Source organism: Pseudorasbora parva, chromosome 9 (assembly GCF_024679245.1).
Source record: "Pseudorasbora parva isolate DD20220531a chromosome 9, ASM2467924v1, whole genome shotgun sequence".
Classification (NCBI taxonomy): Eukaryota; Metazoa; Chordata; class Actinopteri; order Cypriniformes; family Gobionidae; genus Pseudorasbora; species Pseudorasbora parva.
In genome coordinates, this window is record NC_090180.1 from 28,679,463 (window position 1) to 28,696,801 (window position 17,339).

Below are 17,339 nucleotides of genomic sequence, written 5' to 3' on the forward strand. Positions count from 1 at the left end.
CCGCTCACACGACACGCCCCCACCCGCTCGGCTTTTTTCGGAAAGACTCGGAACAGCGCATCTTTCTTATATAATTATAAAAAAAATAAAGACTTTTCGGAGATATGCAGGATGCAATGCTACTCTATAGGTACTCAAGATTGACATGACACTGACTGAAACTGAGTGTTTCACCCCCCCTTTAAGGGTGTTGCATAAAATAACCCTTAAGTATCACTTAAGGGTTTATTAAACTGAAACGTCATAAACCCTTAGAATTTTCCTCAAATGTCTATTTTTCACTTAAGTAATCCCTTAAAAACCGTTAAGCGTTGCATAAAGCCCCTTAACTGTCATTTTCCTAAGTATAGTTTAAGGTTAGGAAAAGTTTACCTTAAGAGTTGACGAACATTAATGAGAAAAAATAGCTGAGTTTATTGATCCTGTTGAAGATGTAAATGTGCCAAAGTTAATTTTTCGCGATAGGCAGAATCCTCTGGACCATCTTAGCGATGAAAAACTGCTTCGCGAATATAGATTTGATCACCGCGGGATATATGAGATCGCTAACAAACTGGAAGGCGATCTTGATCATGTTACCCAGCGCAACCACTCACTACCCTCTGTGTTACAGCTGCTTATAGCACTTCGGTTCTTTGCAACTGGGAGTTTCCCGTCTGGGAGATGTTTTCCATGTTCATAAATCGTCAGTTAGTAGAGTTATTCACCGGGTTGCAGAGGCTCTCTGCCGTCATTTAAGCCAAACTGTGACATTTCCATCGCGTGTTGAACTGGATGCCATTCAAACCTCTTTTTTTCGGAAAGCGGGGTTTCCTCGAATAAGTGGTGTAATCGATGGCACACATGTCAGAATTCAGGCTCCCCGCACGCATGAAGATCAGTATGTTAACAGAAAAAATTACCATTCTGTTAATGTGCAGCTAGTGTGACCATGTGTGCAGAATTAGAAATGAAATATTTTATCAATGTATTAAAATGTATTTTGACTTGTTGATAATTATGGTCATCGTTTGATCCTATGAAAGATACAACAATGCGTTGACACACACACGGTCTATAATTGAGAGGACGATCGGACAGCTCAAACGCAGATTTCACAGTCTCCACAACGAGCTGCGCGTCTGCAGAATTATTGTCGCCAGCGTTGTTCTTTTTAACATGTCAAAGATGTATTGTGAAGAGGGAGATGATGTCGAAGAAGAGGCTCAAGAAGCAGAAGCAGAAGAGGCTCATGAAGAAAATCAACAAGATTTTCAACGGGCTGGATTTGTTGTCAGAGATGCCGTCGTAAATGCATTCTTTAATTAGTTTAGCTAGTAGCCTATGGACAATAGTCATAAATATAAATAAATGAAATATAAATAAATAAATCATAAATAAATAAATACAAAACCTGTCAGATCTGTCATAAAAAAATATTCGTCAATTGATGTGCATTTTATTTTTCCTTCACTTTGTAGCTGCATTAGTTTGTTATTAAGAATGAAGTTGTAAAGGTCTTGATTTTCTCTAATTGCAGTTTTGTCTTCTGTAGGTTAATGTCTCTTTGCAGTTTTTCTCTTGTCGCGGCTGGAGAGGATATTTGCGTCTTTCTGCAATTCACAAGTGTTTTGAAGGAATAATGAAAAAAATCTAAAAATTACATCGAGGCTGTTCTAAGTAAAATTAACAATAGACTAAAATAATTGTTAACAAAAAGCAATAAAACCTCACTTTGCTGCATGATTTGGCGTGCTGCTGGCACTCTGCCGGTGTTGAAGCTGATTTTTGCTGAGAAGGTCTAACGTGTGAAACAAATAACGTTACCAAGCATATTTTATTTTGTCGTGATCTTCAAATCGTTTATCCTCAGCAGTGATCATTTTTATTTGATTTAAGACAATAATGTTCTCTCACTCCGTGTAATATTCCTCTTGTTGAATCTCAGCTGCACTCTCTAACCCGCCAGCGTAGCGTGTCTATGGCAACAATAGAATTTTATAACGGTAAAACCTGGGTCGCAGTCGTGAAACACTTAGCGGCGTCCCTTACCTAAGAGAACCGTTTAAGGGATTATATGCAACACCCTTAAATCATTCCCTTAGATAAGGGGAAATCACGCCTTAAGTATCATACTTAAGGGAAAAACTTAAGGTGTTTTATGCAACCGGGCACTGTTCTTCACCCCGGTCATTATCTTCCGTTCGATCAGGTTTCTGCATATCAGCCTTGGCCAGTGTACACCTGTCAAGTATCCCGTTTTGGCCGGGAAAGTCCCGTATTTTACCCTTCTTTCCCGCCGTCCTCCCGTATTCGTATTTTCCGGTAAATCTCCCGTATTTTAAACTGCGTTATTAAAAAATAATAATACCGGAGTAAAAAAACAACAACAAAAAAAAAACATTTCCAATCTGAAATCTGTAACTAGCCTCGCGATAACTTCCATCTGCAGTAGCCTACAGGTGGCCGTTAATGTGTGAGATCAGATGATGACGAGTGACAACGCGGGGAAAAACAAAACAGACCCAGAGACGGATGATGGACCTAACTACGATAGAGACGGAAGGCACTCCTGCCAACAAACCCAAACCCTGTGTAAATACCGTGATCAATGGGACAGCGAATTTAATTTTCTGAAGAGGAGCAGGTGGGGGACAGTCACGCGTTTTGTAAGTGCGACTTCATCATGTGCGACAGCGGAAGATCTTTTAAAGTGACAGTATTCACTTAATGACAATGTAGAACAAAAGTAATTGCTCACTAAATACTGTATGATCTGCTCTTGAGTAAATAACTTCAGTAACGTTACCTTTAATAAGGATTAATCTATATATAATTTATAACTTATGCAGTGCAAACTGATAACAATTTATGTACATTTCCCACTTGAGAAGTTTTTATACAGGTATTTAACAGGTTTTTCTTGCAACTGTATACAATTATGGAGGAAATATTAAACATTAAAATACATAGCCTAGCTGTGTTTAGCTGCAGAAATACATTTTAAAAGCCTATGCAAAAAATATTGTTACAAGCCTCTGCTATTATATTGCACAATATTGTATTGAAATTCAAAGTTTACCATCACCTCAGAAATTAAGCAGTCAGCGTTATTTGTCTGAAATAAGTCATAATGATAAGTCATAATGCGTGCATTTTATTTCCTGATTGAGCAACATCTATTTAAGACTCTTAAGACAATGCAAAAATATGGTGTTCACAGTTTCCATGAGTAGTGTTGTGTCACAGTGATGTTTTGTTCATGGACTTTCAGTTTGTTTTCGTTTGTCACGTTTCTTTGTTCATTTTCCCGCCACTCGTCTGTCCCTATAGTAACCTTAAAGGGTTACTTCAGTGATTAGCATATGGCTTTGTATCAGTAGAAACCCTGGAGTATATTCAAATAAATGTGCTTTCCCCCCTCATATCCCCATGAGACAAGAGATTTATGCATTTTATTTCTGGAAAAACTCCTCCTATGATGCAAATTGATGATATTTGCATCATAGGAGGAATGTTTGGCCAAAGGCTAAAGACTACAGCCAGTAGAGGGAGCCATTTCCGCATGTTTTGAACTCGCGCATAGGGGATGGGAGATTACGCTCAGAGCTCAGCTTGCAGCTACAGGCACTCATTTAAACAGAGCTATGGTGAGCAATGTAAGTCTTTTAACTTCTTAAATGAATTTCTATGAAAGTTAAGCTTGCAAAGGCATGAACTGAATCAGCCAGACTGAACTCGCGTTGTGAATGTATGCCGCGAGTGTAGTCGCGATTACCTCAGCTCTCATCATGAGAGCTCATCAGCTCATTTATCTCACTCCTGCAGTTAGTGCTCAGTGCTGTGATACTCGTGCGGTGACCCACTCGTTATATTGAACAGACACATTCAGTTTTTAATTGTAGTGTCTTCTCCAACTCAGTCACAGTAATCATGTTGGTGGCTTTGGGAATGGCCTCACAGGGCAGCAAAGCATTCTGGAAATTGTAGTCTTTCATCCCCATGAGCCAAAATAAATTTTCTGTCTTTTCTCAGTCTAGAAGGCACCAAATTCAAAAATAATTTCACATTTCTACTACATTGATGACCTAGCCTAGAAATCTAGACGCACCCTAGCGGCATTTAATTTGCCCGCAAGTGTGGTCTAGCAACTCTCAATTCCTATCTGAGCTGTATTCCTCAGAATCTGGACGGCCCAATCACATCGTGTAGGTAGGCTATAGAGTCGGCGGGCGGGGCCATAATGACGACGGCCGAGTTGCGTTTGCGGGCTTCTAGTAACACAGTCTTCTAGTAAACACAGAAACTGGCGAACGGCGGCGGTCTTTCGAATCAGCTCTGCCCGCGCCTCCGGAAGACTTGGAGTTAAGCTTTCCTCTGAGAAAAGAACAAAGAGCGGCACTGAAGTCATTCTTAAAAAGGGAAGATGTGTTCGGAGTTTAGCCGACCGGATACGGCGAATGTTTAATCAGTCAGCGAGCTCCCCTTCACCGTCGTTGCTCCGGTTGGTGTACCGCTATCCTATCGCGTGCAGAGGGAGTTTGAAAGACAACCGTTTATCCCGCCCCTCGGACTGAGCCCTGTCTATGGTGAGTTTCCAGACCAAACATCTTGATGTGGGTCTGGCTTGTCAGGCTATTGATGATCCAGTTTAAATACAGATTCATCTTCCCAGCTCTCCCTTTTCACTCAGTCTTTGTCCGATCACCGTTATAATAGTTGTGCTGTGCTTTTGCCTGTCTTTAGGTTGTGTGAGAGTAAACTAACGATTTAAACTGTACCTGCCTGTCTTCGTCTTCCTGCCAGAATGTGGTATTATGTTTGCTATATGTTGTTGAATTAATTATTAATTTAACCATCGTTTAGCCTTCGTTCTTTTGTCACGTGACGTGACAGCCGTGTTGGATACAGAAATAGTTCATTCACAACCTTCCTCCCAAACAAGTGCATGTTTTTTTTTTTTTGAAAAACTTCTTTTTTTTATTTTTAAAGCTATTAGGCCTATAGCTAATAATTGATATTCCTATGAATCCTGGGCACATTGGGTTGCTCAGAATGGATAGGCATAATAACAGTTTATTGCCCATATCTTCTGATGATTATATAATAATAAATATATTACAACATGCAGTCAATAATATGACTGTAATGTTGTATATGTTGTGACTTTTAAGACACTGAACCGGTGTGGTCATGTGACAAAACAACAAGACTCAGAGTCAGACCCGAAGAACAACTTGAATGAGAAGACTCGAGAGATTAACTGCTTATGCATTCAGCCTATGGGGACTTGAACAAATGACTTGAACGAGTACCTGAGACTCGAAGAGTCGAGAGAGTAAACTTTTCTGTTTCCGGATGCATGTATTACATATAAGGCTGTTACAGCCCAGATCAGACATGACCAAACTAACGGCTCGAACCAGAAGTCATGAGAGGTGTAGCCTAGCTACTAATCTTTCTAGCGAACAGACGTGATTAAATGTGAAGTGACTAAAGAAAGAACGATTTGGAACGGGAGGCGAGGCAAGCGCAATTAATTAACTCCGAACTTCCCACCACTACATATAATTTCCTAGAATGGGTAAACCCAGCCCAATCTACCTGCGATTTGATTTCGCCCTGCAGCTCAAGTTGGAAAGTAGAAACCTGTACATATTTCTATCCTGCTTCCGTTACAAATCTGCAGGGAGCTTGTTAGGGAATACCAATATGGCGGCGCCTTCAATTTTTAATGATGTCTTGTGAGTTCTCTATATAGATCAGTGGCAGCGACTTTATTTTGACCATCGGAAATTGATTGGATTGTTGGATGGTTGTGGTTTGCTATTGGTTGATCTCATGTGAGTGACAGGTTGTCCCGCTCTTGTGCCAGAAAACACATCATCAGAGAAGAGAAGTCACTGCAAGAGGAAAACAAAGTTGTTTTGAGTAAAGATTACAAAGACACAAGATTTAAAAAAAAAAAAATACACAGATGAATAATTTATAATAAATACTGCAATATTCTATTTAAAAAGCAAGAATTGGCAGTTTTGATTTCATTGTGACTTTAAAAAAAAGACATCCATTAGCTCACTACTAATATGACATGGACCCAAACATGCAGCCCTATACATACACACAGCAATAGATTAAAGTACAAAATAACTTTTCTTCACAGTCATAAGCCAACAAATAAAACTGAATAATCATCTTTCGTTTTGGGCCACAAGCAGTTACTCCATGACTCATTGAGTTGATTAATAATGTATTAAACTCACCCTCAAGCCATCATCCTAGGTGAGTATTCTTCTTTCAGACGAATACAATCTCTTCCAAGTTTTATGGAAGTGAATGGCTGTTTCTGTTTTGAAGTCCATAAAAGTACATCTATCCATCATAAAAGTAATCCACACGGTTCTGGGGGGTTAATAAAGGCCTTCTGGAGCGAAGCGATAATGGTTTATTTTAAATAGTCTAAAATCGTACAACTTAATAATAGTTTCAAAATGTGAGAGAACACAAACATGACGATAAGAAACTATTGATTTACCATTCTGATGTTTAGATGAAGTCATGTAGACCACCCTTCCCGACGACACCTCCCATGATTCCACACTTGTTCACGACCTCATCAAGATGCGCCTTGCTACTTTCGACTAGCTGATCTCTGGCTCATTGGGGCTCTGGTTACAGTTGCCGCTGTGTGTTCAGCTCTTCCAGCATCCCCACATCCACAGCTTCACAGAGATGCAAACTGTATTCATGGACCACTCCTCTTTCCGTAGGTGATCAGGAAAGTTCCAGTTCTCTCTGCAGTTCCAGTGTCACTCCTGCTCACTCTATACAAATATTCAAGACTGTTTATCTACACTTATTCTAACAATACAATCCAAGTCATGACTACTATGATTCAGATAAGTGTAAAGTCACTGACCACCTGTTCCGCGTAACCAGGGATGATACTCAATGTCGACTAAACTGGGACAATCTGCCGCTAATCAGCTGACGGCACTCTGTTACACACAACACAGTCTTCAGGAACACAAAAGAACAAACTTATCCTGTAACAAACATTATACCTTTGACTGTTTGCTATCTCTTACCTGTAGACAGCTCTCTAGGGAAGAGAAGTCTGCTTTTGATGGAGACCCTCTTTGCAGCTCTGAAGGGGAAACACAGGATGTTGTAGAGCGTCACCCCCACTGACCAAACAGTAGCCGGTCCTGCATGATAGCGGTGCTGATGAAACCACTCAGGAGGGGCATATTCAGCAGTACCTGAGAGACCCAAGAAGACAAGAAACAATCACTGAAAAGGTTCCAGTCCAAAGAAATTCTCTCAAAGCAAAAGTTAACAGACATCCACAGTTTCCTTCTGTAACCAACCTGCAAAGGAGGTGTAGGCCGAGTCCTTTAGCAGGTCTCCACAACCAAAGTCTATCAGCTTGATGTTATGGGAAGCTGTGGAAATCAGCAGGTTCCCTGGCTTGACGTCCCAGTGCAGGACTCCGCGGCTCTCGCAGTGTTTCAGCGCGGTGATCAGCTGCACTAACACTTTCTTGGCCAAGCTCTCATCCACACAGCCGTTCTCCTTGCAGAAACTCTGCAGATCTTGGCAGGGAGCTGGCCATTCCAGGATCATGCTGTAACGGGTGTGACGCTCAAACCACTCCAAAAGCTGCAGGACGTTGGGGCAGGCAGGAGCTGAATTGACCCGGGTCATCAGTGCCACCTCAAGCGGCAGCAGACCCTTATCTTCCTGCAGGGTAAATACACCATTATATCCAGAGCTGAACGAAACAGATGAAACAGAACAACAGATTCATGTTGGAACTTACAACTTTCAGCCTCTTTCGAGTCCTCTCTTTAGAGACGTACTTAATGGCGACCTGTAGACAGATAAACTAAAGTAAATCACACCTGCCTAATTATGACAGATGACATTTTCTGATATCAGCATTTCTAAACGCTGTCTGGACAAAGGAGGGAAAAAAAGTGTCTTACTGGCAGTCTGTCAGACCTGCGGATCCCAGCATACACAGAGCCGAATCCACCTCGACCCAGCATCGGGCCCTTTGAATATGCTTCTACAACATAAACAATCACAGGAAATGTCTTTAAGAGAAAACATGTTGCTGACACTTCCTCTTCCTGTCAGCCTGACCTGTGGAGACAGAAACAGACTCAAATGGCAGAGGATTTAAAAGTCCAGGTACCTCCGGGCTCACTGTCTGGGTCGGGGCTGGCTGCGGATCCTGGTCGCAACTATCAGAACCGAGTCTCCGAATCTCCTGAGCAGTCTTCTGAGTGGAAGCAGCTCTCCTGGATCTGGAGCGGCCTAAGGCTGGAATATTTCAGATATCAAAAAGTTAGTAATGTTTTAAAAAATATTTAATAATATTAATAATCAAGGTCAGTTGCCACATCAAATTGCTACTTTTTTTTTCTTCAACTTTGTTTTCAATGACAAATAATTTATTAACTGAGCCATAACGTCTTTAACGAAAGCATATTCTGACCTCTGCGAGAGCGTTTAGCTGCTCTTTTGATTGTAGTGGATGGACCTTCATCATCTGGTCCCTCCTGGCTGCCGCTCTGACACTTCCTCTTCCTGTCAGCCTGACCTGTGGAGACAGAAACAGACTCAAAAGGCAGAGGTGTTAAATGTCCAGGTAGCTCCGGGGCTGGCTGCAGATCCTGGTCGTGGTCATCGGAACCGAGCCTCCAAATCTCCTGTCCAGCAGTCTGGGTGAAATCAGCTCTCCTGGATCCGGAGCGGCCAGAGGCTGGAATATTTAAAACATCAAATAGTTAGTAATGTTTCAATAATAATCAATGATCAATGTCAGTGGTCACATCAAATTATATATATTTTAACTTTCTATTGGGCCTAGAATTGCAATTGAGCTAGAATCATGGTAAGAAATAAAAGAAATAAAACATATATTTAACTTTAGACATTTAGTCAATTATTGTACAACATCATAACATACCAATAAACAACTGAAATATTAAAGCACTCATCTCTTTCACACATGTGAGCCATCGACATTTTCGGTCAATCTGCAATAAAAAAACTATACAAAATACAATACAAAATATAATAAAATACAACTCTCCTAAATTAAAAATAAAGATAATAAATAAAATAAAACAAAAAAGTAAGAAAAAAATAAAAATGAGAAAAAATAAAACTCCAAATTCCTTCTAAAACAAGAAAAGAACAATAAAATAAAATTGTCCTAAAAAAATATGAACTCTTAAAATAAATTAAAGCTAGAAAATATAATAATAATATAATAATAATAATAATAATATAATAATAATAAAATATCCTTCGATCTATTAGAATAGAAAGTCTCCTCTCAGAAATCGCTTCAAAATCACGGAAAATGCTCTGCAAAAGTCACTTCTGAATTCTCCTCTCAACCAACAGACAGCGATATGTTTGAGTGTTTATATGCGGTTTATAACACTTGTTTATAACACGTCGCTATAGCAACTAAAATTCATATCACTCATACACGCGCTTATTTATAACACGAATCGTTAAGCAACTAAAATTCTTATCACTCATACACGCGCTTATTTATAACGCGTCGCTATAGCAACTCAAATTCGTATCACTCATCCACACGCGCATGCGCAGGTGATGTCGCTACATGAGTAAGCCACACAGCAAATCAGCACAAGTATGAACCAAGCCTGCAGTCTCCCTCTCATTTACTAAAGCTTTCGCGCCTCGATCGCCCCCCGGTGACCGGCCCCAGTATAGCCGCCCCTCTGTGTTTTCTAATGGACGCGAGGCAAACTAAATAATAAAATTACACTTCAAATATTTTTTCCCCAAAGTTAGTTTATGTCACTGAAGGCAGTTATCATCACGGTGATTTCATTTCAAGTGTTCGTTTTTAAAATAAGTTTAGTTTTAGTTAGTTATTTGATGCTATAAAAACGGGGGGTGTGACGTCATGATTGACAGCTGAGACTAGGGATGCGCGATATACCGGTACTGGAAAAATACCGGTATATATTTTATTTAAAACGGTACGATATCATGATTTGGCACATTTCGGTATATGCTGCTGTTCTAAAGTTCACCGCTAGATGGCAGCGCGCTACCCAAACTGACCCGAAACAACCGGCAAATGTGACAACAACATAGACGAACAAAATGGATAAAGCAGTTGAATCTCACTCAAGATGCCCAAAACGAATTAATAAAGAGAGGAGTAGAAGTGACATTTGTAATGACTTTGCTTATAAAACTGATGAAGAACCATCAAACCTAGCCAAGAAGCATATCTGTCACTATTCTGACTTTAAGACTTCTGAAGAGATCGATAGGTCAGTGAATCATTCAAACCATCTCATTTAGACATTTATTTTCTTTTAACACTGATCAACGCACACACACAGCCTAACATAAGATCGAATATCACAATCTCCAGCGTTCGTTTCAACCAATGACATTTAGATCTCATTATATTTGCACGCGTACTATTGCACTATTTATATTCCCGTTAGACACAACCGCCTGTGTTTATGTGAATAACTTACTCACTAAAGACGGACATTTGTACATAACTCTGTGTATTTGACTGTTTAAGGAAACTTAATGTGTAATGTGCGAGCGTGACTAAGTGACAGGCGTGTGTGTGTGTGTGTGTGTGTGTGTGTGTGTGTGTGTCGTATGAGCTCATATCTCCTGTAACTGTTATTACGAAATGCTATAAAATCACTTGCATGTTCAAATGATTTCCGTTATCCATCCCGAGACCAGCGTGAAATGTTGAATAGGATTATGCAGATTGCTTTAGTGTAGTGCGATCAGTGGCGGCTAAGTTACTGGTCTGTCAGAGAGGGGAAGCTCATTTTCGGCCAATTGTCTTATTTATTTAAAAGTAAATTCTGCCCTACGTTCCTTTTCAAGAAAATGGTCTTTTACCCTGTGAATGAATGAACGATCTAAAAAAATATTAAACTCTGTAAAACTGAAACAAGGAATGTGGTGTATAATTGTGTGAAATGTATGATGAAAATGAAGCAATTTCGCCAAGCAAATATCAAAGAAATAGGTTGCAGCAGTTTTTATTTCGAATGAACTTGAGAAATTCGCGATGGGACTGAGCGCGAATAGCTTCAGTGATTCCTTATAGTACAGAATCGCTGTCAGTCAAAAGGAGATGCAGACCCTCCAATCAACACGCAGAAGCTCGGAGTCCGGGCCAGCCCACTCCCCATTCACTCCCAGAGACGCTGAGCGTCCGTGGGCGGGACATAATCGCAGCGTTTATCCAATGACCGTCTAGTTTCGAAGCGCTGAAAAAAACCGTTCAAAGCAGCCCCATTGAAGTCAATGGACGCTGGGCTTCAATAGGGAAATGCACTGTGACGCTGCGGGAATGTATGGGATGGAAATCGAGTCAGCCGACCTGCTATATGTAAACGAACTCGTCTTTGAGATAAACGTTTTCTAACGCATTTTTAGTCAATACAATGTTAATATAATAGTACATATTTGACCATTAATTTTGTGACATTATAAGGGAAGCCGAGCTTCCCTTGCAGTCTTAAAGAAATCGCCACTGAGCGATGTCTTTTGAAACCAGAAGCAATTTGCTAATTTTGAGAGATTTTTGCTGAAATTATTTCTCACAAGAAAGTTTTCAAATGACTGATTTGATGTGATAAGCTTTGCTGATTCATTTACTAAGAAACATTTGTGGTAATTTCCCACTTTATAAACTCAAAACTTGCATAATTGTTCTCATTCGCGTGCAATATACCCGCGCTAATATCAGACCTTGTGGTATCGATTTAATATCGGTACTTCGGTATTAGATTGTGGTACCGTACCGAATCCAAAATTGTGGTATCGAGCCATCCCTAGCTGAGACTGACGGCTTCTCTGAGTGAAGTTGTCACTGAGGCACTAACTGACTTTTTTCGAAATTTTTGGGAGCAGATTAGAGCTTTAGCTTTAATTTCTACATTTCCATAACTGTTTATTTCACACCAACATGCATCTGCGAGAGTGTGGGCGGGCTTTTGATATCGCAGCTGTACTTCCTGCTCTACTTCCGGCTCTCTACTGCGCAACTCTGGTCCCGAAATCGCTACTGGGCAGACTCGGTCCCAAGATGTCCGCGCCGTGCAGGCCGCCTAAAAGCTTCAAATCTGACAAGCGGAAACGGATGATGTCAAGTCGTCCATATTTTTTTACGGTCTATGGTATGAACGAGTCAATTGCTTACTCAGGGCACATCGCAACACAGCTAAGTATTCCTAATATGTTGTACTTTTTATTAAAAGAAACCTACTTTACCTGTTGAGACATGCCTTCACAATCACCCGTGGTATGAGCTGTATTTGTGACATTTTGGGGGAGTCGCGAGCGACCATGGACCGTGAAAAAACGAGACAATGGAAAGAAAGGGCGTTATGCAAAATATGCTTTATTTTTAGTATACCGCTAGGTGCCACTAATGTCGCAAAAACTACAATTCGTGTTTCTTATTCGTGGAATTAATGTCCAAAGCCTAATTATTATTTATCATAGCTGAAAGAAATGTAGGAATTAATGCCGTCCATCTGAAAATCAGTCACAAAGTTAAGATTTATTTTATTCATAAAGTTTATTTCGATGTATGATTTTGTTTTATTACCATACATTATTCAACTTTCACTAATATTTCAATGCAACCCGATCACACATAAATGCGTATAAATAGTACGAGTGTGCAATGTCGTGGAATGTATACCAAAACTCATTTTGGCGTGCATATGATACGCTGTTTTTCGCGTGCATATGATACGCTCTTTATGGCGTATATATGACGCGCTTGGGTAGGTTTAGGGTAGTAGGGCGTATATATGACACGCGCTTGGGTAGGTTTAGGGTGGTGGGGTGGGGTTCGTATGTATAATACGCAGAGGTGGGACAAAGTCATTGTTATGCAAGTCACAAGTAAGTCTCAAGTCTTTGCCCTCGAGTCCCGAGTCAAGTCGAGTCAAAGATGAGTCAAGTCTCGAGTCGAGTCAGAAGTCAAAGCCAACAAGTCTCAAGTCGAGTCCAAGTCCTACTATTTTAGTTTCGAGTCACTTCAAGTCATCTTACCACAGAAATAAAAATTATACAAATCATGTATGTCTGTAAGATTTATATTTATTTAAACCTCTTTTTATACAATGACATTAAGCAAATACAGTAAAAAAAACAGAAACACTAGAACAATGCACAGCGGCTTCAGTCCTGTATTGTGTTGACCTCATATGGCAAAACAGTTCAACTTTCAAATAGATATGGGTCCTTTTAGCCTAAACTTAGGGCATTGTGGAAACATTATGGGAATATTGTTTAGCTTATTTTTGGTTTAATTTGGTTTACTTTAATAATTTAATTTATTCAATTATTTTGTTTTGCTATACTTTTTATGCCAGCTTGCCATGGCCCCCCTAGCGTCCCCTCGCGGCACCCAGGGGTCCCTGTCCCCACTTTGAAAAGCACTGCTATAAAGCATATGACTTCAGTTTCTGGAGGGAAAGGGCTTTCTTATGACTTTTGAAGCAGTGAAAATATTCTTAATATTGCATACACTGAAACTGAAATATTATCGTATACCGTAGTGTATAATAGACAATGAATATTAACACAACAACACTGATATGAGTAAAGAGTAGTTTCAAATACAGCGTGAGGCTATAAGGGATTTTCTGACATCTGTTTCATATTCTTCTTAGGTATGAAGAATACCTATAGGGGTGGGGGGCCCAAAACAAGCCCAATATTATTATATTATTTATTATCATCAGTATAATTTATGATCAATAATTTATCAATAAATGACCCTGCAACATTTTAAATTGAAATCTCGTGGAGTTTAAAATGCAAATACAGATGGGATTTTACAAAATTCTTCAAGTTGCAATAAACTGTGAACAGAAGAGGTTTGTAGATGGAAAAAGAGAAAAAGTGACGTGAAGGATTATGGTAACTCCAGTCGGAGTTATTACACACATATAAGGAGCAGTGGTGAACATGCACACTATAACCCGTAAAAAGGATAAGCCCTGCATCTCAATGTGCAATCTGCTCAAAATAGTATTGAAAATTACTAATGTCACATAGCTACTATTTAGGATTATTATGCACTTTTTTACAGTCTATGATTGGGAGTTAGTGCCCAGGAAAACACTGAGAGCGCTGCAATATAGAGACATGTTTATAATAATATACATTCGAACCATACCTACTGTTATTATTAGCAGCCTATACTTTTTTTATTATTTATTTTTATTTTTATAATAGCCAAATAATAATAGTCATAATAAATAGCCTACATTATAAAACATATTTTTAAAATTAAATTAGGTGGCTTACCTCCCTGTTTCCTCTCCTGCTCTGTATATCTTTGCTGGTTGCATTGTTTGTAAAAAAAAAAAAAAAAAAAATGTATTCGTCTATTTACGTCTATGAACTATCATTACATTTATAACATCACATCACATGCCTGCACGTTGAACGCGATTTTTCTTCAAAGAGGGGAAGGACGCGGGATGTATGAGGACGAATGAATACAGCACTTGTATCGTTGCACTATGGCTATTAGCTGTGAGAGACAGTGTCAGTCAATGTATTTGGACAAAACAGCGACCATAAATGTAAAGAAACGAAGTTGCTTGTCATATTCACCTAACAAGCAACCACAGTTTTTCAAATAAGCCCAAAAAAACGCGACCCGCAACTCGAGATTTTTTTACCGCGACTTGCCAAAAAAAGAAGCCCAAAGTCATGTGTTATACGCGGACTTGGTAGCTATGGATACTGTCGAATCAAACCAACGTGGGAATACAGTGATTGGATGTCGTGACTCGTGCTGGCAGCGCGCGTGCTCTCTGCATGCATACAGGTGCAGCTTTTTTTCACTGAGAGCAGCGCGGCTGTGTGAAAGAAAAATGGCCAAAAAGTAGCAAGTCTTCTCGAGTCATGAGGCTCAAGTCCAAGTGAAGTCACAAGTCATTGATGTTAAAGTCCAAGTCGAGTTGCAAGTCTTTGTACATTTTGTCGAGTCGAGTCCAAAGTCATCAAATTCATGACTCGAGTCTGACTCGATTCCAAGTCACATGACTCGAGTCCACACCTCTGATAATACGCCATAAAATGCGTATCATATGCACGCGAAAAACAGCGTGCCATAGACACGCCAAAATGAGTTTTGCCGTATACATTCCACGACATTGCACACTCGTACTATTTATACACATTTATGTGAGAATACCCTGTTCAATGCACACAACGCAGATAAATTAAATCAATTGTTCTCATTGCTTGAGGAAGATGTGTGATCATTGTTGATCAGATCTTCCCCTTCGCCTGCGATCGGGGGGAAAGCATATAGCGGGAGACTGGGCCAGACATGGGCCAGGGCGTCCCTGCGTTTGGAGAAAAATATTGAGCAGTGAGTGTTGTCTTCTGAGGCGAAGAGATCCACCTTCGCTCTGCCGAAGGTGTTCCAAATTAAGAGAACCGTTTGCGGGTGAAGAGACCATTCCCCTGGATAACATATCCGGACCCAGATTCAGAATACCTGGCACGTGAGCCGCCCTCAGGGAGCTCAGGTTGTGCTCTGCCCATAAAAGGAGATTCTTCGCCATGCGGTGAAGAGAATGTGATCTCAGGCCGCCCTGGCGATTTATATACGCTACCACCGACATGTTGTCTGTACGAACCAAGACGTGGTGGTTCTTATACAGTCTTGTTCAAAATACTAGCAGTACAATGTGACTAACCAGAATAATCAAGGTTTTTAGTATATTTTTTATTGCTACGTGGCAAACAAGTTACCAGTAGGTTCAGTAGATTGTCAGAAAACAAACAAGACCCAGCATTCATGATATGCACGCTCTTAAGGCTGTGCAATTGGGCAATTAGTTGAAAGGGGTGTGTTAAAAAAAATAGCAGTGTCTACCTTTGACTGTACAAACTCAAAACTATTTTGTACAAACATTTTTTTTTTCTGGGATTTAGCAATCCTGTGAATCACTAAACTAATATTTAGTTGTATGACCACAGTTTTTTAAAACTGCTTGACATCTGTGTGGCATGGAGTCAACCAACTTGTGGCACCTCTCAGCTGTTATTCCACTCCATGATTCTTTAACAACATCCCACAATTCATTCACATTTCTTGGTTTTGCTTCAGAAACAGCCTTTTTGATATCACCCCACAAGTTCTCAATTGGATTAAGGTCTAGAGATTGGGCTGGCCACTCCATAACATTAATTTTGTTGGTTTGGAACCAAGACTTTGCCCGTTTACTAGTGTGTTTTGGGTCATTGTCTTGTTGAAACAACCATTTCAAGGGCATGTCCTCTTCAGCATAGGGCAACATGACCTCTTTAACATATGCAAACTGATCCATGATCCCTGGTATGCGATAAATAGGCCCAACACCATAGTAGGAGAAACATGCCCATATCATGATGTTTGCACCTCCATGCTTCACTGTCTTCACTGTGTACTGTGGCTTGAATTCAGAGTTTGGGGGTCATCTCACAAACTGCCTGTGGCCCTTGGACCCAAAAAGAACAATTTTACTCTCATCAGTCCACAAAATGTTCCTCCATTTCTCTTTAGGCCAGTTGATGTGTTCTTTGGCAAATTGTAACCTCTTCTGCACATGCCTTTTTTTTAACAGAGGGACTTTGCGGGGGATTCTTGAAAATAGATTAGCTTCACACAGACGTCTTCTAACTGTCACAGTACTTACAGGTAACTCCAGACTGTCTTTGATCATCCTGGAGGTGATCATTGGCTGAGCCTTTGCCATTCTGGTTATTCTTCTATCCATTTTGATGGTTGTCTTCCGTTTTCTTCCACGTCTCTCTGGTTTTGCTCTCCATTTTAAGGCATTGGAGATCATTTTAGCTGAACAGCCTATCATTTTTTGCACCTCTTTATAGGTTTTCCCCTCTCTAATCAACTTTTTAATAAAAGTACGCTGTTCTTCTGAACAATGTCTTGAACGACCCATTTTCCTCAGCTTTCAAATGCATGTTCAACAAGTGTTGGCTTCATCCTTAAATAGGGGACACCTGATTCACACCTGTTTCTTCACAAAATTGATGACCTCAGTGATTGAATGCCACACTGCTATTTTTTTGAACACACCCCTTTCAACTAATTCAACTAATTGCCCAATTGCACAGCCTTAAGAGCGTGCATATCATGAATGCTGGGTCTCATTTGTTTTCTGAGAATCTACTGAACCTACTGGTAACTTGTTTGCCACGTAGCAATAAAAAAAATATACGAAAAATCTTGATTATTCTGGTTAGTCACATTGTACTGCTATTATTTTGAACAAGACTGT

General features: G+C 40.0%; 1 protein-coding gene across 5 annotated transcripts in view; it reads right to left on the reverse strand.

The window, feature by feature from the left end:
* LOC137088824 (serine/threonine-protein kinase pim-3-like) overlaps nt 1-17,339 on the reverse strand; it is a 57,534-nt gene that overhangs the window by 12,832 nt on the left and 27,363 nt on the right. Inside the window, exons 3-12 of one of the 5 annotated variants that reach the window (XR_010907576.1) lie at nt 8,483-8,749; nt 8,180-8,307; nt 7,968-8,050; nt 7,802-7,852; nt 7,350-7,722; nt 7,068-7,241; nt 6,899-6,977; nt 6,515-6,803; nt 6,243-6,400; nt 2,456-5,882 (exon numbers count right to left, since the gene is read on the reverse strand). Coding sequence is in view for 1 of the 5 variants with exons in the window: in XM_067452176.1 (XP_067308277.1) it covers nt 6,928-6,977; nt 7,068-7,241; nt 7,350-7,722; nt 7,802-7,852; nt 7,968-8,030 (711 nt within the window). In the remaining 4 variants the exon portion in view is untranslated. Of the gene's footprint in view, nt 1-2,455; nt 5,883-6,242; nt 6,404-6,514; nt 6,804-6,898; nt 6,978-7,067; nt 7,242-7,349; nt 7,723-7,801; nt 7,853-7,967; nt 8,051-8,179; nt 8,308-8,482; nt 8,750-17,339 lie in introns of those variants that run through there. The other 4 variants (XR_010907575.1, XR_010907577.1, XM_067452176.1 and 1 more) reach the window with 4 other exon arrangements.